The sequence below is a fragment of the Cherax quadricarinatus genome, chromosome 7 (genome assembly GCF_038502225.1).
Source record: "Cherax quadricarinatus isolate ZL_2023a chromosome 7, ASM3850222v1, whole genome shotgun sequence".
NCBI lineage: Eukaryota > Metazoa > Arthropoda > Malacostraca > Decapoda > Parastacidae > Cherax > Cherax quadricarinatus.
The window spans coordinates 6,805,233-6,826,783 of record NC_091298.1 but is presented as its reverse complement, the minus strand read 5'-3'; the positions used below and the strand labels follow the sequence as shown (position 1 = coordinate 6,826,783).

Here is a 21,551-nt window from a genome sequence, read left to right as displayed (position 1 = left end):
TACTGGTACACGATACCGGCAAGATGAAGAACTGGACACATGCAACACTGGGATATCGCTATCTGAAGATACACAGATGTAGCATACGTGTCCAGTTTCATATTTGCGACAGGATGCACTCACCTTTAAGGAACCGAGATGGAATTACTCTCACTGGACCAACAGGATGCAATGGTCTGTGAGAGACCAGGACTGCGTTACTGCCAGACTAAAAAGGTGCAGTAGCCTGTGATGATACAGGATTGCATTACTACCAGACTAACAGGATGCAGTAACCTGTGATGGAACAGGACTGCATTACTACCAGACCGACAGGAAGCAGTAACCTGTGGTACCAGGATGGAATACCTCAGGCTGGTGTAATATGTAACTCTGAGAAGGTGAGATATTGCAGAGGTGACGCCAGAGAGAATGCCACCTGAAACAGCACTAATATCAACAGATTATGAACTAAGTAAATTCATAGTGCATGTACGAGACAGTAGATTCAGACGGTAGATTCAGACACTGAATGTACAGAGAGTGGATGCACAGAGAGTGAATTTTCAGACAATGGATACGCACAGAGAGTGGATTCAGAGACCATTGATGCAGAAACAATGACAGTGGATTCACATAAACCGTAGTGCCAATGAGAGCAGCAGTGTCACATATCACAGGTGGGTACCATCGCTGGTGAGACACGTGAAGACACACTGGCACCACCTTACCCTTACTATACACATACCTGTACTCATCCATGTACTTCTTAACAGATAACATTTCTTCCACTATCATAGGAGTCCTTGACTGGGATTGAGCACCGGGGAAAACAGACCCTAGAACCACTAACAGGTAACGTAACTGACTGGTATCTGGTGCCTGTTGACTGTGCTCGGCTTGGCGACAATCACCTACTTAGACGAAGTCAAGAATGCCTGTGTAAAAGAATACTGCAAATTAAAAAAAGGTTTGCAGAACAGGGAGACTGTTGTGGTTGGCATGTGGCAGGGAATCAACTGGCAGAGATAGTTGGAAAGCAATGTGGAAACGGGCTACAGGTGTCATGGAAGACTGACTACAGGTAGCCGAGAAATAGAGAGCAGGTGCAGGAGGCAGAGAGCTAACAGGGAATGGACTGCAGATGGCAGTCACAGGTGGCAGGGAAGCAATAGTCACAGATGGCTGGGAAGCAACAGAAAACAGTCACAGGTGGCAGAGAAACATAAGGAGACAGTTACAGGTGGCAGGGAAGCAACAGGAGACAGTTACAGGTGGCAGGGAAGCAACAGGAGACAGTTACAGGTGGCAGGGAAGCAACAGGAGACAGTTACAGGTGGCAGAGAAGCAATGGGGAATGAACTATATGTGGCAGGGAAATAACAGGAAACGAACTACAGGAGGCAGGGAAGCAACAGAGAACGAGCTACAAATGGCAGGGAAGTAAGTCACAGGTGGCAGGGAAATAAGTCACAGGTGGCAGGGAAATAACAGTCACCGGTGGCAGGGAAGAAACAAGGAATGAGTTACAGGAGGCAGGGAAGGAACATGGAATGAGTTTCAGGTGGCAGGGAAGTAATGGGAAATGAGCTTCAGGTGGCAGGGAAGTAACGGGAAAACGAGCTTCAGGTATCAGGGAACTAACATACACAAGTGGCAGGGAATTAACAGGGAACGAACTTCAGGTGGCAGGGAAGTAACAGGGAACGAGCTTCAGGTGGCAGGGAAAATTTAGTAACTTGCGAGTGGAACGAGCGCAAGAAACGTGCGGAAAGGCGCACGTTTCCTACGTTCTCTTTTCATCGATAATTACCGTTCACTGCAGCCATAAATTTCGATGGAGAATTTATTTGACTTGACTGGAATTTTTTTCTTAATAATTAACATGCAAATTCCCATCATTTAGGATTGAAAAAAATCAAAACATGGCACCAGTTGCTTCGAATTTCCTCATTGTTTACGAGTTTAGAAAACAATAAACTTTCTTTCTCTCTTTTTCTCTGATTTTCTGACTCTCTCTCTCTCTCTCTCTCTCTCTCTCTCGTGGCACATACATCACTGCTTCTCATCAATCCCTTCAAGGCGAAAGATTCTTGATTTTTAAGGAATCTGAGCTATCCTCTCTTTCCTTGGATTGAACCTGATTACCTATGAGTCCCCAGATGTTGTGTTCTGTGGCCCCATGAATATATAACCACAGGGTAAATCCCGATCTTGCAACAGAAGTCAGACGTCTCAGATACGATATTGGAGCAGAAGTCAGACGTCTCAGATATGATCTTGGAGCAGAAGTCATACATCAAAGACATCTGGAAACAGAGGTAAGACGTCTCAGATATCATCTTTCAAGAGACGTCAGGCGTCTCAGACATTATCTTTCAAGAGCCATCAGGCGTCTCAGACATCATCTTTCAAGAGACATCAGGCGTCTCAGGTCTCGTCGAGGGCATCCGTAAGAACCATAAGAAGATAATGCTTCAGGTTTGGCTTCTTGATTTCAATAGATAAATAAAGGAAGGTTCCAGCCGGCTGGCAGGATGGCTGTTGACCATACAGCCTACTAACAGGCTGGATGTTGATCATACAGCCGGATGGCAGGATGGTTGTTGACCATACAGCCTACTGGCAGGCTGGATATTGGTCATACAGCCGGATGGCAGGATGGTTGTTGACCATACAGCCGGCTGGCAGGATGTTTACTGACCATACAACAAGACTCATCCAGATTATGAGTCACAACTACGGTGTACTCACCTATTTGTGGTTGCAGGAGTCAAGACACAGCTCCTAGCCCCGCTAGGTTCTCTCTCTCCCTGCTCCATGAGCTTTATCATACCTCGTCTTAAAACTATGTATGGTTCCTCCCTTCACTACGCCACTTGCCAGGTGTGTGTTTGTGCACTCACCTAGTTGTGGTTCCAGGGGTCGATTCACAGCTCCTGACCCTGCCTCTTAAACTGACCGCTACCCGGTCACTCTTCCCGCTCCGTGAGCCTTATCATGCCTCTTCTTGAAATTATGTATGGAACTTGCCTCCACTACATCACTACCCAGGCTATTCCACTTCCTGACAACTCTGTGACTGAAGAAATACTTCTTAACATCCCTGTGGTTCATCTGAGTCTTCAGCTTCCAACTGTGACCCCTTGTTGCTATGCCCCATCTCTGGAACATCCTGTCTCTGTCCACGTTGTCTATGCCTCTCAGTATTTTATATGTCGTTATCATATCCCCCATAACTCTCCTGTCTTCCAATGTCATTAGGTCGATTTCCCTTAACTTCTCCTCGTAGGACATACCCCTTAGCTAGTCTTGTTGCAAACCTCTGCACTTTCTCTAGTTTCCTTACATGCTTGTCTAGGTGAGGGGGTTCCAAACTAGCGCTGCATATTTCAACATGGACCTAACGTACACAGTGTACAGGGTCCTGAATGACTCCTTATTTAGATGTCGGAATGCTGTTCTTTGGTTTGCGAGGCGCCCATATGCTGCAGCAGTTATTTGGTTGATGTGCTCCTCAGATATTCCCGGTGTTATACTCACACCAAGATCCTTTTCCTTGAGCGAGGTTTGTAGGCTCTGGCCCCCCTAGACTGTACTCCGTCTGTGGTCTTCTTTGCCCTTCCCCAGTCTTCATGACTTTGCACTTGGTGTGTGTGTGTGTGTGTGTGTGTGTGTGTGTGTGTGTGTGTGTGTGTGTGTGTGTGTGTGTGTGCGTGGGTGATTCGAAAGTTGACTATAGGACTTAAGAAGGATTTTCAACATAAACGAATGGTGAACATTGACACTGCTTATATTTTTCAAACTTTTTCTCTGCTGCTGCAGCTGCTGCACTGGCAATTTCTGCTTCCAAAAACACTAATCACGAAACCTAACCAATCTAACCTAACCTAATGATAATCTAACCCAGCCAGCCCTAGCCTAACCTAATGATAATCTAACCCAGCCAGTCCTAGCCTAACCTAATGATAATCTAACCCAGCCAGTCGTAGCCTAACCTAATGATAATCTAACCCAGCCAGCCCTAGCCTAACCTAATGATAATCTAACCCAGCCAGCCCTAGCCTAACCTAATGATAATCTAACCCAGCCAGTCTTAGCCTAACCTAATGATAATCTAACCCAGCCAGCCCTAGCCTAACCTAATGATAATCTAACGCAGCCAGTCCTAGCCTAACCTAATGATAATCTAACCCAGCCAGTCCTAGCCTAACCTAATGATAATCTAACCCAGCCAGTCCTAGCCTAACCTAATGATAATCTAACCCAGCCAGTCCTAGCCTAACCTAATGATAATCTAACCCAGCCAGTCCTAGCCTAACCTAATGATAATCTAACCCAGCCAGTCCTAGCCTAACCTAATGATAATCTAACCCAGCCAGTCCTAGCCTAACCTAATGATAATCTAACCCAGCCAGTCCTAGCCTAACCTAATGATAATCTAACCCAGCCAGTCCTAACCTAACCTAATGATAATCTAACCCAGCCAGTCCTAGCCTAACCTAATGATAATCTAACCCAGCCAGTCCTAGCCTAACCTAATGATAATCTAACCCAGCCAGTCGTAGCCTAACCTAATGATAATCTAACCCAGCCAGTCCTAGCCTAACCTAATGATAATCTAACCCAGCTAGTCGTAGCCTAACCTAATGATAATCTAACCCAGCCAGTCCTAGCCTAACCTAATGACAATGTAACCCAATCATTCCTAACTTAACCTATCGAAAGCCTTACCTTACCAATCCTACCCTAACGTAATGATAACCTAACCTAACCTAACCAACTTAATCTAACCTAACCTACCCTACCCTAACGTAATGATAACCTAACCTAACCTAACCTAGCCCCACCAAAACAAGAAGTAGGACAAGCATGTGAAGGTGTGAAGGGCAGCATCAGATGACCTGGTGCCGACAAATAGAGCCTAACAAGAAATAATCCACTGTACATAGCAATTTTTTTATTTATGAACTATGTTTTGCTCTATTTAGAGCGAAACGTCGTAAATAAAGCTCAGATTTGAAGATATTATCAGAATTTGGGAATAATAATGAAGTAATGAGAGCATTTAGGAATTGATCCTGAGTAATTACCTAATAATCTCTCGAAAATTATTTGTAAGTGGGCAGTAATATGAACACACTGAGAGCAAATGATCGATTTTTTTTTGTGGCAGTCTTGAAACAAACACAGCTAAACTAACAAACACAGCTAGACTAACAAACACAGCTAGACTAACAAACACAGCTAGACTAACAAACACAGCTAGACCAACAAACACAGCTAGACTAACAAACACAGCTAGACTAACAAAGATAATAAATGTTAGCTTCAAGGCACCAGCTTATATCTTCTCACCGCATGACACGCATCTATTTTCTTCACAGATTTCGACTCCTAAATCCAGGTCAGAGTAGAATGTTGGAAAACAACAATATGTCAGCACTAGGACATTTTTGGAGGAAGAAAAGTTTTGGTCCCAGGGCCTTGGTCACTCAAACCGTATCAAGTGACCGAGGTCCTGGGGCCTTGGTCACTCCAGCCGTATCTAGTGACCGAGGTCCTGGGGCCTTGGACACTCCAACCATATCAAGTGACCGAGGTCCTAGTGCTTGCATCCTCTGTTATTTCCCAACAACTGTTATTTTCGCAACATGTTCTCTCTCCGAGGTCGACGTGTTCTTCACTTCTCACAACTTCCTTACCGAGCTCATTCCAGGCACTGTTTGACCTGTTGAAGATTGAGACACTTATGCAGCATATGGGAATCTTTATTCAGGAAACGTTTCGCCACACAGTGGCTTCATCAGTCCAATACAAAGAGGAAGGCGTAAGGAGAGGAGGAGAATGAGGTAATCAGTCCCTCAACCTGGAGTCGATGTGTTCAGTCCATTGATGGACTGAACACATCGACTCCAGGTTGAGGGACTGATTACCTCATTCTCCTCCTCTCCTTACGCCTTCCTCTTTGTATTGGACTGATGAAGCCACTGTGTGGCGAAACGTTTCCTGAATAAAGATTCCCATATGCTGCATAAGTGTCTCAATCTTCAACTTGTCGGTTTTTCAAACCATTCATCACAACTGTTTGACCTCCTCTGAGGCTAGCACTTCCCCGCAAATGCAATAATAATGATGTTAATGAATTAGACACTTGTCCAACACTTGGACATTTGTCTGATTTATGAACTTGTCGATTCTCTGAACCATTTATCAATAATAATGACCGCAAGTTCACTCGATTATACACACTAGCAGCTCTTCTCAAGATCAGTCTTCCTCTGCTCTGCACTAGTGGTTTGCATTCAGGTGTTCGAGTCCTTTCTTCTTCAAGAGGGCTGCCACTCTTTCCACAGGATTTTCTCTACACCAAGGCCCTAGTATTTCTTTTGGCGCAAATGGTGGGATATTTTCCTTTTCGTCTAAACTTACTGTAACTCATGGCCAATGACTTGGAACAAATTATGGATATGATTTGTGTATTGTGAATAGCTGAATAGTGCCAGTGCAGGTATGTTAATACATGTCCTGGCATTATCGAACATTTATTAAAGAAGACGTCTCGCTTATCAGTCCTAATTAAGACTGATAAAGCTATTAGTGGCGAGAGTCTCCTTCAGTAAATATCTTGACTTAAAATGACTTAGAAGCTTCACTTGCTTTGTGAGGATAGTTTCTGTGACGTGACAGTGAACTGCTCACCTCAGTAGGCAGTGATAAGGACAACATAACAGTAATGTTGATGTTAGAGGCTGTTATGTTCACAACAGTGACTAACCAATACGCTATTATAACGTCAACAAAATGAATCAACTTCTGCTCTGTCTGTCTGTCTGTCTGTCTGTCTGTCTGTCTGTCTCTCTCTCTCTCTCTCTCTCTCTCTCTCTCTCTCTCTCTCTCTCTCTCTCTCTCTCTCTCTCTCTCTCTCTCTCTCTCTCTCTCTCTCTCTCTCTCTCTCTCTCTCTCTAGCGCTGAGTTTGTACAATGTTAACTTTAAGCCGAGTACGTTAAATACGCTATATTAGGTGAGGTCAGGGCAGACTATGCTATTTAATATTTTATATTTTGCTGTGTCATATCAGGTTAGGTTAAATAATGTTAGTTTAAGGTTAATTAAACAAATTTAACTAATAATAAATATGACCATCAGTTTTTTTTTATTTCATATAGGCCTTGTAAAATGGGGAGCAATCAGAGTAGCTCCAGTTCTTTGGATCAAGAACCCTTCATCATCAATAGCTGCGGTGAGAGCCAAGGATGATCTATCCTTCAGACATTAGCAAGTAACTCACTGTAGATGTGCTTAAGGGCCAAATTAGAGAAAATCGTGTGATACCTATGAAATACCTATGACCTGTCTCGAGGGCTCTACATTCAGTGGCCTGAGACCTGGCTACCTTGTCAGTCAGGCTGTTGCTGCTAGCTCCCCGCACACCAACGTAGCTATTACAGTTAAAGACACACGCACAGCTCAAGACGAGAGATTTCTTCCGTCCTAGTGAAAGAAGGCACTCGAGGCTCCCCTAGTAGGAAGCCGCAGCAAAATGTAAAATGTCTTGAATGATGCATCAATATCTCTGTCTACGTATTGTTGGCATCACCATGTCTGTTCTCCAGCCAGCCACTACAGCCTGGATGATCTGGTACTTGTAGCAATTCAATTTCCTCTTGAAAACTTCGACTTCAGTGCCGCCAATGTTTCCGTCATTTTACGGTAGAAAGTTGAAGAGTTTTGGATCATGGATGTGGATACTACAGAATGTTCGTCAGTTACGCCTGTAATACGCTTGCTCTTCAGTAACACTTCCTAGTATCTCCTCTCTGTGTAAAGGCATAACAGAAGAAATAACAGGATGCAGGTTGGGAATTTGTATCCAGAAGCAAGTTAATGTTTATTTTTCCTGTTATTTATGATATACAAAAGCGACAAGTTAATAAAATACATGAGCAAAACTTGGGTGCCTTTATTTTTCAGAAACGTTTCTCCTCCGCAGCAGGCTTCGTCAGTCGAATACAGTTGCATATATCTAATAAGTAATAATCGCGAACAAGTGAAAAAAGATGCAAAATAGCCACTATGGGAGTTGAATGATAGCTCCGGGCCTTTAGTGTTGCAATCAACACATCATCAGGAGCTTGCAATGTTGATGAAACAGTAAAAATCTAGGCAGAGCCGTTCAGGAGAACAACTCTCTCCAAAGAGAACCGTTCCCCTGAACGAATCTGCCTAGATTTCTTACTCTATATCTGCAACATTGCAGGCTCCTGATGATGTGCTGATTGCAACACGAAAGACCTAGAGCTACCAACTTCCCCTGTAGTTGTTTTGCACATCAAATAAGTGTGCATGTGTCTAATTCAACCCCCCCCCTCACACACACACACACGCAACTACATCACTTCACAACTTTTCTTAAACACGACTAACTCAAAACGATTATCTTTTTTTTCGGCTACCTCTACATCAGCAGGTAGATGCAGGCTGGGTGACCCGGGCTACACTGCAAGTCATCACAAGCCTAAATCATTCTAGTATTAAACATCAGTAAACAGCATCGTAACCAATGAGGCTCCATAAACGCTTAATGTAACCGGAAATAAACCTAATTCTTATTATTTCAGCCTCCATTTTTTTTCGAAATACAGGAATGAGCACTTTTATTAAATTAAAACATGAAGGTACAAAAGACATTACATGAGAGACCCCGATGTCTGTATCTGCTACAGTTTGTACAAGTACTATACATGACAATTTACCAATACCGGTTTAGGGTACAGTGAATAACCTTGGTTTACAAAGAGCATGTATGTTTCTTTAGGCGTGTATTCTCCCACGCATGTATGTACGTGTGTAACTACGTATGTAAATGTCACAGTGTTTCTGCAGCCACGTTTATCTGCTGAGAAAGCATCTAGACAGTTGAAAATGGAATAATTTAGCAAAACCAGGTTGAATAGTGGTCACTATGAATGTTGAGATCAGCAGAGCATAGCAATGTGGATAGATATGACGTTGGTAGGATAATAAAAATAAGATAAATAAAGGATCAGAGTACGAGAGAACTAGAGAAAATGTATGAATGAAAAGAGAAGTTAGTTAGGGTCCCGAGATGGCTGAGTGCAGAGTGGAGGGCGAGGGTGTGATGAGAGGGAGTATGATGAGAGGGAGTATGATGAGAGGGAGTATGATGAGAGGGAGTATGATGAGAGGGAGTATGATGAGAGGAAGTATGATCAGAGGGAGTATGATGAGAGGGATTATAATGAGAGGGAGGTATAAGCAGAGTGAAGTATACTGCTTCATAGTACAACATTTGGGACCACTATGTCTGTTGATAATGTTTGGAGAGCGTTAGGTTGAGTACATACTACTCAATGCTTCCATCTCTCGCCTTAAGAGAAGTCTCTCTAAATCTAGTGCCACTGGTCGTCGTGTCTGTGTCCCTGAGTCCAAAATTGTAGAAGGCCACGCGAGGTTTATATTAATATTACCTATCAATTACGTAAAGTGGTGAGTAAAGTGGATTTATAACATAAATGTGTAGAAGAGAATAGAGTCACTCTTGGGGCAGTTCTCAAATAAGTCTAATTTATTTAAAAAATAGTTTATTAATATATTTCGAATAAAAAAATGGACAAGATACCTATTAAATCAGTTAAAGAGTGTAGTCACCCCAGTACAGACCTCAGCACACTAACCTCAATAGAGTAACTCCAAGACTTCAAAAACAAGACTTAAAAACGCTATGTATGCGGAGGATATACACTTACTTACAAAATATAATTCTATTGACGTTTCCATCTCTTAGAAAACTGAAGGAACATCTGGAGGGGAACTTAGAAGCGTGATGGTAATGAATAATAAACAGTGAGGGTGAATTATATGTATATGAAGCACTAAACCGGTATGGGATGTTCGGCACAAAGGATGGTGGAAGCTCGATCCTCCGTCTCTTAATCGCGAGACAACACGTTACTTTCGAGGGCCGGGAAGGGTGGAGATGCGGGGGTGTAATGACCGGCAGGGGTGGAGATGAGAGGGAGTAACAATTGAAGGATTGAAGAGGCGGAGGTGTGAAAATTCAAGAGAGGGTGGAGAGCTGGAGGTGTGGTAATGTAAGGGGGTAGAGAGGAGAGGGGGTTAAATAGGTTGAGGGGAGGGGTTGAAGGGGGGGATGTGAACGTACCTGCAGAGAGCGTGAGCTTGGCGGTGGATACCACCCGCCTCCTGCGGACGGTAGCTTCGGAATCCACATTGCCGGCGCTGGTGTCGCTATCATCGTCCCTGCGTGGTGGGCCGGCCCCAGCCGGGTCATCCATGCTCCCACCAGTTGGTCCCAGTCACCCAGACACACCCCTCATTAAGACACCTCTTAACACCAACATCCACTCGATAATGGTCGCTGTGTACTCAGTTATAAGACCAGTCTAGCGCCGAAAAGAGGAGCCGATGACCACATGATTACAAGGTGCTACAGCTGCACTCGTCGAAGTGTACTGTAGTAGCTCCTGGAGGCAAGTGAGGGCGCGCTCATACGAAGTCAGTTTTGACGTAGTGTATACCACAACGGAAGAGACACACACTAACGCCGTATGAAGGAGGACTTGTTGGCTAGGACATCACAAGAACCAGTCACTCAAGGGAATTCCCGGTAGCAACTGACGCCTTTAAGTCTGGCATATCTTAGCTTCGCATAGCAGCACTCACGATCATAGCAGTAACGAGGTATTGTCGTACAGTAAGAAAGCGTTCGACAATACGGGGAGGAATCTGACACAATGTTACCGATACGGTAACGATATTAGAGTGTAGACGAGGGGTGCTGGTGGGGTGTGAGCACACGTACGTTCACGCTGACATATAAAGGAGTTTTATACAGGGACTGAGGCCACACAACACGCTGCACACCACACTGGTAAACAAGGCCGCAGTGCGCGCGCACGAGTAGCGGCCACCGTGCTACAGGGGACCGCCCACCCTACACCCAGAGATCGATAACTGGTCTCAGAGAGAGAGAGAGAGAGGTCGGCGCAAGTAGCGAGCGCCAGCAGTTGTGACGAGTAAGCTCTGCGGTCCGTCTCACCCTCTCGCTACCTCCTGCGTCCCTGAGTGTACGCATGCTGCGTGACTGTACACACGCTGCGTGATATGTACGCATGTTGTACGACTCACTAGTATGCAACCCTTATCCAGTACAATAAGCTGTGGCATTTAAGATAATCCAGAGGAGTGCATGAGGGATACTGGTGCCTAAGACGAATAAGCTACAGGGAAAAACACTCGAGTTAGGTTTTCAGTCAGTGGAAGAATATTGAACAAGTGGAGGACATTATTAAGACATTTAAAATACTGCTTGTAGACAAATATAAACTCTTCACCAGGGATTCAACAAGAACAAGGGGGGTTATTATTGGAAATTACACTGTCAGATTAGCCACTGAGATATTAGGAAATATCTCTTCAGAGAGTGGTAAATAAGTGGTATTAGCCGAGCAGTGACACGGGGGTTCAAAAGTAGATATTATATCAGGCAATTTACAAACACACATACACACACAGTGGAGGCAGAAACCTTACATAGCTTTAAGACGAGGTATGATAAAGCTCATGGAGCAGGGAGAGAGATGACCTAGTAGCGATCAGTGAAGCGGTGGGGCCAGGAGCTGAGTCTCGACCCCTGCAACCACAAATAGGTGAACATCAAAATGGTATACAATACCGACAGGTTGTTAGGTAAGACACATATGCAACAGTTAGACAACTTTATTCCGAAACGTTTCGCCTACACAGTAGGCTTCTTCAGTCGAATACAGAAAGTAGGCAGGAACAGTAGAGATGTGAAGACGATGTAATCAGTCCATCACCCTTAAAGTCGTAGAATTTGAGGTTGTCAGTCCCTCGGCCTGGAGAAGTTCAGTTCAAGTTCCTGACTATGGAACTGAACTTCTCCAGGCCGAGGGACTGACAACCTCAAATTCTACGACTTTAAGGGTGATGGACTGATTACATCGTCTTCACATCTCTACTGTTCCTGCCTACTTTCTGTATTCGACTGAAGAAGCCTACTGTGTAGGCGAAACGTTTCGGAATAAAGTTGTCTAACTGTTGCATATGTGTCTTACCTAACACACAAATAGGTGAGTACACACACACACACAAGGAACATACAAGAATCACTAACACTGTATCAGCAAGTTTGCCGATGACACCAAAATAGGCCGTCGAATTCATTCTGACGAGGACATTAGAGCACTCCAGGAAGATTTGAATAGACTGATGCAGTGGTCGGAGAAGTGGCAGATGCAGTTTAATATAGACAAATGCAAAGTTCTAAATGTTGGACAGGACAATAACCATGCCACATATAAACTAAATAATGTAGATCTTAATATTACGGATTGCGAAAAAGATTTAGGAGTTCTGGTTAGCAGCAATCTGAAACCAAGACAACAGTGCATAAGTGTTCGCAATAAAGCTAATAGAATCCTTGGCTTCATATCAAGAAGCATAAATAATAGGAGTCCTCAGGTTGTTCTTCAACTCTATACATCCTTGGTTAGGCCTCATTTAGATTATGCTGCACAGTTTTGGTCACCGTATTACAGAATGGATATAAATTCTCTGGAAAATGTACAAAGAAGGATGACAAAGTTGATCCCATGCATCAGAAACCTTCCCTATGAGGATAGACTAAGGGCCCTGAATCTGCACTCTCTAGAAAGACGTAGAATTAGGGGGGATATGATTGAGGTGTATAAATGGAAGACAGGAATAAATAAAGGGGATGTAAATAGTGTGCTGAAAATATCTAGCCTAGACAGGACTCGCAGCAATGGTTTTAAGTTGGAAAAATTCAGATTCAGGAAGAATATAGGAAAGTATTGGTTTGGTAATAGAGTTGTGGATGAGTGGAACAAACTCCCAAGTACAGTTATAGAGGCCAGAACGTTGTGTAGCTTTAAAAATAGGTTGAATAAATACATGAGTGGATGTGGGTGGGTGTGAGTTGGACCTGATAGCTTGTGCTACCAGGTCGGTTGCCGTGTTCCTCCCTTAAGTCAATGTGACCTGACCTGACTAGGTTGGGTGCATTGGCTTAAGCTGATAGGAGACTTGGACCTGCCTCGCATGGGCCAGTAGGCCTGCTGCAGTGTTCCTTCGTTCTTATGTTCTTATGTTCTTACAAGGCAGGCGACCTACTGAGGTGTGTGGTGGCTGCCCCGAGTACTGAGGTGTGTGGTGGCTGCCCCGAGTACTGAGGTGTGTGGTGGCTGCTCCGAGTACTGAAGTGTGTGGTGGTTGCCCCGAGTACTGAGGTGTGTGGTGGCTGCCCCGAGTACGTAAGTGATAGAACAGATAGAACATACAGACAATTATATATACAGAATGGACATAAATGCCCTGGAAAACGTACAAAGGAGGATAACAAAGTTGATCCCATGTATCAGAAATCTTCCCTATGAGGATAGACTGAGGGCCCTGAACCTGCACTCTCTAGAAAGACGTAGAATTAGGGGGGATATGATTGAGGTGTATAAATGGAAAACAGGAATAAATAAAGGGGATGTAAATAGCGTGCTGAAAATATCCAGCCAAGACAGGACTCCCAGCAATGGCTTCAAGTTGGAAAAGTTCAGATTCAGGAAGGATATAGGAAAGCACTGGTTTGGTAATAGAGTTGTGGATGAGTGGAACAAACTCCCCAGTACCGTCATAGACGCTAAGATGTTGTGTAGTTTTAAAATTGGTTAAATAAATACATGAGTGGGTGTGGGTGGGTGTGAGTTGGCCCTGACTAGCTTGGGCTACCAGGTCTGGTGCCGTGCTCCTTCCTTAAGTGGCAGTGACATGACTAGGTGGTCATTGTTCTAGGCCGGGGGAGTGGCATGGACCTGCTTCGCATGGGTCAGTAGGCCTGTTGCAGTGTTCCTTCTTTCTTATGTTATGTTCTTAAGACACACTATGCATTTTGTGATATTTATTGTAAACACATTTCGTCCACTAGGGATAAAGTCCTGGTATACGAAACGTCTTATCAGTAACTAATGAATAAATTAATTTCTAGTAGCTCAGTTGGTGGGGCACTCAGCTCACACATTGATGTCCGTGTTCGATCCCTGGTGCGGATGGAAATGTTAGGACGTGTTTCCTTAAGACACCTGCTGCCCCTTTTCACCCATCAGTAAAATAGGTACCTGGGTGTTAGCCGACTGGTGTGGGTCGCATCCTGGGGACAAAACTGACCTAATTTGCCCGAAATGCTCTGCGTAACGAGGGGCTTTCTATATAGCAGTATATCATTGATGTCAGGTAGGCTTGTATGCCTTGTACATGTACTTGTAGAAATAAAGATTATTATTATTATTGAGAATCCTTGTTGCTCAGAGGTACAGCATTGGCTTTATTACCAAAGGACGCTGTCTGTGTGCAGATGAAAACATTTAATAAAGGCCCTGAACCGTAGGAAAGAGATATTTTTCTCAGCTTGTCGGTATCACCATGCCATTTACATCCAGGACGCTGTTTACCCACCCATTTGTGGAAAGCAGTGAATGGAGAATGCTCTTGTGCGTCTGGTGTTGCGCAGGAGTCGGCTGGTGGCATGTTAAGGAAAGTTTAGCTATGATATGACGAAATAAACGCAGTAAACACACCAATTCAACATTCATTAAGTCCCTCCTACTAGCATTAACGCAAACCCAACACCCATCCCACCCCTTCCACTCAACACCCCTCCTCACCCCACACAACCCACAGACTACATGCACCCATCCCACCAACCCCTGCTACACCCCACACACCGCACTTTAAACCATATACACATTTACAAATACTATATTAGTAATCACTGTACTTAACGAATCTACAGGCACGCGGAAAAAATGAAACAATGAAAAGGGAGAAGCAGTTAGGCATGAGCACACGAAGTCACTGTGTCCAAAATTTGAGGAAATTTAAGTGATTAGGGAGGAGGCACGAAAGAGAGCCAAAGCAGAGGAAATAAAGATAACTACTGAGGAAGAAGCAGAGAAGGAGAATGACTTGACACGAGAAATGAGGGAACTAATAGACGAGGTGGACAGCCTAAGGAGGATGAAGAGGAGAGGATAGAAAGGAGAGAATAGGAGAGAATAAGGACATGAAAAATGGAAGCCTAGCAGTTATATACAGAACAACTTAAGAAAAAGAATATAGGAGCACAAGAGAGAGAAAAGTACACAAAGTATACGACAAAAAGGAAAGAGGAAATAAGAGGAAAAGAAGACTGGTTGTATTTAACTTGTAAAATAAAGAGGGAAATACAGCACAGACACAGAAGGAAGGAAGGAAGGAAGGAAGGAAGGAAGGAAGGAAAGAAGGAAGGAAGGAAGGAAGGAAGGAAGGAAGGAAAGAAGGAAGGAAGGAAGGAAAGAAGGAAGGAAGGAAGGAAGGAAGGAAAGAAGGAAGGAAGGAAGGAAAGAAGGAAGGAAGGAAGGAAGGAAGGAAGGAAGGAAAGAAGGAAGGAAGGAAGGAAAGAAGGAAGGAAGGAAGGAAGGAAAGAAGGAAGGAAGGAAAGAAGGAAGGAAGGAAGGAAGGAAGGAAGGAAGGAAAGAAGGAAGGAAAGAAGGAAGGAAGGAAGGAAGGAAGGAAAGAAGGAAGGAAGGAAGGAAGGAAAGAAGGAAGGAAGGAAGGAAGGAAGGAAAGAAGGAAGGAAGGAAGGAAGGAAGGAAGGAAGGAAGGTGATTGTAAGTCAGCAGCATAAGACACAGGATGAAGGAGGAAAAGTATTGCAGGAAATGATAATAAAAATACTTTTTACGAACTGGAAAATGAAGAGAAATACCCACTAAAGCTTAGCTCCGACTGACCTTTCATGTAGTACAGCCAAGGTCTCTTGATCCGAGGAAGAGGAATTTACCCTCCTCTTCCTCGGACAAAACCTGAATGCCTCCCATTCGAAACTTCCCCTACAGGATCAGCAATTCCCCGTAAACAAAAATCATAAAGAAGGGATAGTACTGATCCTTGCGGCACCCCACTGATAATATCTCCCCCACAAGAACACACACACACACACACACACACACACACACACACACACACACACACACACACACACACACACACACACACACACACACACACACACAGCAGATATATATATATATATATATATATATATATATATATATATATATATATATATATATATATATATATATATATATATATATATATATATATATATATATATATTCTTTCTTTTCTTTCAACACATCGGCCGTATCCCACCAAGGCAGGGTGGCCCAAAAGGAAAAACAAAAGTTTCTCCTTTCACATTTAGTAATATATACAGGAGAAGGGGTTACTAGCCCCTTGCTCCTGGCATTTTAGTCGCCTCTTACAACACGCATAGCTTACGGAGGAAGAATTCTGTTCCACTTCCCCATGGAGATAAGAGGAAATAAACAAGAACAAGAGCTAGTAAGAAAATAGAAGAAAACCCAGAGGGGTGTGTATACATATGCTTGTACATGTATGTGTAGTGTGACCTAAGTGTAAGCAGAAGTAGCAAGACGTACCTGAAATCTTGCATGTTCATGAGACAGAAAAAAGGACACCAGCAATCCTACCATCATGTAAAACAATTACAGGCTTTCGTTTTACACTCACTTGGCAGGACGGTAGTACCTCCCTGGGCGGTTGCTGTCTACCAACCTACTACCTAGGACATATATATATATACACATATATACACATATATATATATACACATATATACACATATATATATATATATATATATATATATATATATATATTAAAATCTCTTATCACTGCCTGCTATTTTTTTATACTAAAACTTCTCATCTAATGTATTTTTTTCCTCTCTTCCTTTCTGCTACAGTAACATTATATTTCATTGTCGCAACACCGTCATTATATTTCGGGATTAGTCTGCCAGAAATGCACAGCATATTAGCGGCTTTCTTTTATGTATAATAACATTGTATTACCTGTAAACTACATTTTTATACTTCACAAAGATATACAATGTTTGTTTTGTTTGTGTATTTAATTTATCTCTATAATTGCGTAAATGTAAATCTATAATTAACATACATTAGTCTCTACCAGTCTCACTAATTAAACATGAAAATTTAACACCCACATAATGGGGAAATTATGTGCAATTGCACAGCTTGCAAAGGTGTGTATAAAGTATTTAAGCAGATACAGATACATAAAAGGTGTTCAAACAGACACAGATACATAAAAGGTGTTCAAGCAGACACAGGTACATAAAAGGTGTTCAAGCAGACACAGGTACATAAAAGGTGTTCAAGCAGACACAGGTACATAAAAGGTGTTCAAGCAGACACAGGTACATAAAAGGTGTTCAAGCAGACACAGGTACATAAAAGGTGTTCAAGCAGACACAGGTACATAAAAGGTGTTCAAGCAGACACAGGTACATAAAAGGTGTTCAAACAGACACAGGTACATAAGGTGTTCAAACAGACACAGGTACATAAGGTGTTCAAGCAGATAAACAACTTTCACGTTGTAACATGCTGAAGACAACGCTGCACAGGGCTTTATAAATGTCTGTATTGAAGTCGTTGCTACACTTTCTTATGTTTTTAAGTCTATAACTATTTTATCGTAGTTTGTAGTGTCATAATAAAGTAAGTCACAATAGGTAAAACTGGTCAATTAGCAAGAACTCGTTTAAAATTAAGTCCTTTCTAAAATTCTCTCTTGTATGTTTAAAGATGTATTCTTTTAATTTATGTTAATGTAAAAAATAATAATTTTGTACCAAAAGAACCTTAGAAAACTTACCTAACCTTATTATAACCATCGCAATTTAATTTAACTTAATACAACTAAATATATTTTTGTTAAGTTTACAAAAATTTAATAATAAACAAACACAACGAAATATATTTTTTTTTGTTAGGTTTAGAATGTTTTGCGAAATTATTGCATACACAAATTTTCGCTTGCCCTATTCGGCAAGAAGAACGTTGCTATTTAAGCCAAAATAGCAAGTTTTTACCTATTCGACACGATTGTGTAATTAGTTACACTATTTTGATCTACTGAGAGAGAGAGAGAGAGAGAGAGAGAGAGAGAGAGAGAGAGAGAGAGAGACAGAGAGAGAGACAGAGAGAGAGTTACTATGCATGAGTGAATGCGTCTCTAAAGGTATACAGAGAGAAAAATTTAGAGTGTGAGTTAAGGTGAAGGAGAGTTGAAAAGCGGAGAGTGACTGTGAGAAGGAGACTGAATGGGAGAGAGAGAGAGAGAGAGAGAGAGAGAGAGAGAGAGAGAGAGAGAGAGAGAGAGGGAGAGAGAGAGAGAGAGAGTTGCAGTGATCCACGGCACGCCAGACTTTACGTGGAATAAAAAAAAATGATCCAACTCCTGGGGATATCTAAAGTACTAAATGAACCTTGATTACAGATACCGGCAAGTGATTTCAAAAACACAGGTGAGCAAAGACAAACATATTTATTAGAACACGTTTCGGTCCTGGGAGCCTGATCACTTCCGACCGGTCACTTCAAGTGTCCCTGGACCGAAGCGTTTTCGTTATTTAAACCATCCGTTCGTGCCCCGTGGCCTGGTGGGTAAAGCTCTCACATCACTCGGCGAGGGCTCTGGGTTCGATTCCCAGCTAGGGTAGAAACATTGGGGGTGTTTCTTTGCACCTGTTGTCTATGTTCACCCATCAGTAAAATGGGTACCAGGGTGTTAGTCAACTAGTGTGGGTCGCATCCTGGGACAAAACTGACCTAATTTGCCCGAAATGCTCTGCATAACAAGCGACTTTCTATATATATATATATATATATATATATATATATATATATATATATATATATATATATATATATATATATATATATATATGTGTGTATGTATGTATATATTTCTATATCTATGTACTAATATGTCACTGTATACCTTGTACATGTACTTGTGGAAATAGAGATATTATTATCATTATTAAGTACAAGCAGAAATTAACAGGCTGGAAGACTAACAGACAGACGAGAGGCTTACAGTCGTATACAGACTAAGCAGAATACAGACGTGGTGACGGACAGATGCGCAGAGACAGAAATAAGAATAAAAACAAGCATGAAGGTCGGAGGAAGAAAATTTACTCTTAACGTCACCTTAGGTGGTTGCCGGTGATGAACGGTTCACCATCACTACCACCTTCATACAACTGGTTCACTATCATACAACTGGTTCACCATCACCACCACTTTTATACAACCGGTTCACCATCACCACCACTTTCATGCAACTGCTTCACCATCACAACCACTTTCATACAAGTGCTTCACCATCACCAAAACTACCATACAACTGCTTCACCATCACCACCACTATCATACAACTGCTTCACCATCACCACCACTATCATACAACTGCTTCACCATCACCATCACCACCACTTTCATACAACTGCTTCACCATCACCATCACTATCATATAACTGCTTCACCATCACCATCACCACCACTATCATACAACTGCTTCACCATCACCATCACCACCATTTTCAAACAACTGCTTCACCATCACCACCACTATCATACAACTGCTTCACCATCACCATCACCACCACTTTCATACAACTGCTTCACCATCACCACCACTATCATACAACTGCTTCACCATCACAACCACTTTCATACAACTGCTTCACCATCACCATCACCACCACTTTCATGCAACTGCTTCACCATCACCACCACTATCATACAACTGCTTCACCATCACCATCACCACCACTTTCATACAACTGCTTCACCATCACCACCACTCATACAACTGCTTCACCATCACAACCACTTTCATACAACTGCTTCACCATCACCATCACTTTCATACAACTGCTTCATCATCACCACCACTATCATACAACTGCTTCACCATCACCACCACTATCATACAACTGCTTCACCATCACCACCACTATCATACAACTGCTTCACCATCACCACCACTTTCATACAACTGCTTCACCATCACCACCACTATCATACAACTGCTTCACCATCACCACCACTTTCATACAACTGCTTCACCATCACCACCACTATCATACAACTGCTTCACCATCACCACCACTATCATACAACTGCTTCACCATCACCATCACCACCACTTTCAAACTGCTTCACCATCACCACCACTATCATACAACTGCTTCACCATCACCACCACTTTCAAACTGCTTCACCATCACCACCACTATCATACAACTGCTTCACCATCACCATCACCACCACTTTCATACAACTGCTTCATCATCACCACCACTATCATACAACTGCTTCACCATCACCACCACTATCATACAACTGCTTCACCATCACCACCACTATCATACAACTGCTTCACCATCACCACCACTTTCATACAACTGCTTCACCATCACCACCACTATCATACAACTGCTTCACCATCACCACCACTATCATACAACTGCTTCACCATCACCACCACTTTCATACAACTGCTTCACCATCACCACCACTATCATACAACTGCTTCACCATCACCACCACTTTCATACAACTGCTTCACCATCACCACCACTATCATACAACTGCTTCACCATCACCACCACTATCATACAACTGCTTCACCATCACCACCACTTTCATACAACTGCTTCACCATCACCACCACTATCATACAACTGCTTCACCATCACCACCACTTTCATACAACTGCCTCACCATCACAACCACTTTCATACAACTGCTTCACTATCACAACCACTTTCATACAACTGCCTCACCATCACAACCACTTTCATACAACTGCTTCACTATCACAACTACTTTCATACAACTGCTTCACCATCACCACCACCACTATCATACAACTGCTTCACCATCACCATCACCACCACTATCATACAACTGCTTCACCATCACCACCACTGTCATACAACTGCTTCACCATCACCACCACTATCATACAACTGCTTCACCATCACCATCACCACCACTATCATACAACTGCTTCACCATCACCACCACTATCATACAACTGCTTCACCATCACCACCACTTTCAAACTGCTTCACCATCACCACCACTAGCATACAACTGCTTCACCATCACCACCACTATCATACAACTGCTTCACCATCACCACCACTATCATACAACTGCTTCAGCATCACCACCACTATCATACAACTGCTTCACCATCACCATCACCACTATCATACAACTGCTTCACCATCACCACCACTATCATACAACTGCTTCACCATCACCACTATCATACAACTGCTTCACCATCACCACCACCTTCACATAAGTTCACACAGTGACAAACACTGCTTTGATCCTTCGAACCTGATACATTATTACCACCACTCACCGCCTCCATATCTCTGTGTATGTAATTAGCTTGGTATTAATGGACAGTGTTGTGTTCTGTGGTCTCTATGGGTTGTGTTCTGTGGTCTCTATGGGTTGTGTTCTGTGGTCTCTATGGGTTGTGTTCTGTGGTCTCTATGGGTTTACCATTTCCATGATATCAGGATTTT

The 21,551-nt window shown here is 42.8% G+C and overlaps 1 protein-coding gene across 3 annotated transcripts in view; it reads right to left on the bottom strand.

Annotated features, from left to right (window-relative positions):
- Nucleotides 1-21,551, bottom strand: part of LOC128686773 (anoctamin-10) — a 205,795-nt gene that overhangs the window by 148,349 nt on the left and 35,895 nt on the right. Inside the window, exon 1 of one of the 3 annotated variants that reach the window (XM_053773821.2) lies at nucleotides 10,167-11,022. The exons of the other annotated variants lie outside the window; for them this stretch is intronic. Within the exon in view, the coding sequence (XP_053629796.2) occupies nucleotides 10,167-10,299 (133 nt within the window). The 5' untranslated portion in view covers nucleotides 10,300-11,022. Of the gene's footprint in view, nucleotides 1-10,166; nucleotides 11,023-21,551 lie in introns of those variants that run through there. 3 annotated transcript variants of the gene reach the window in all.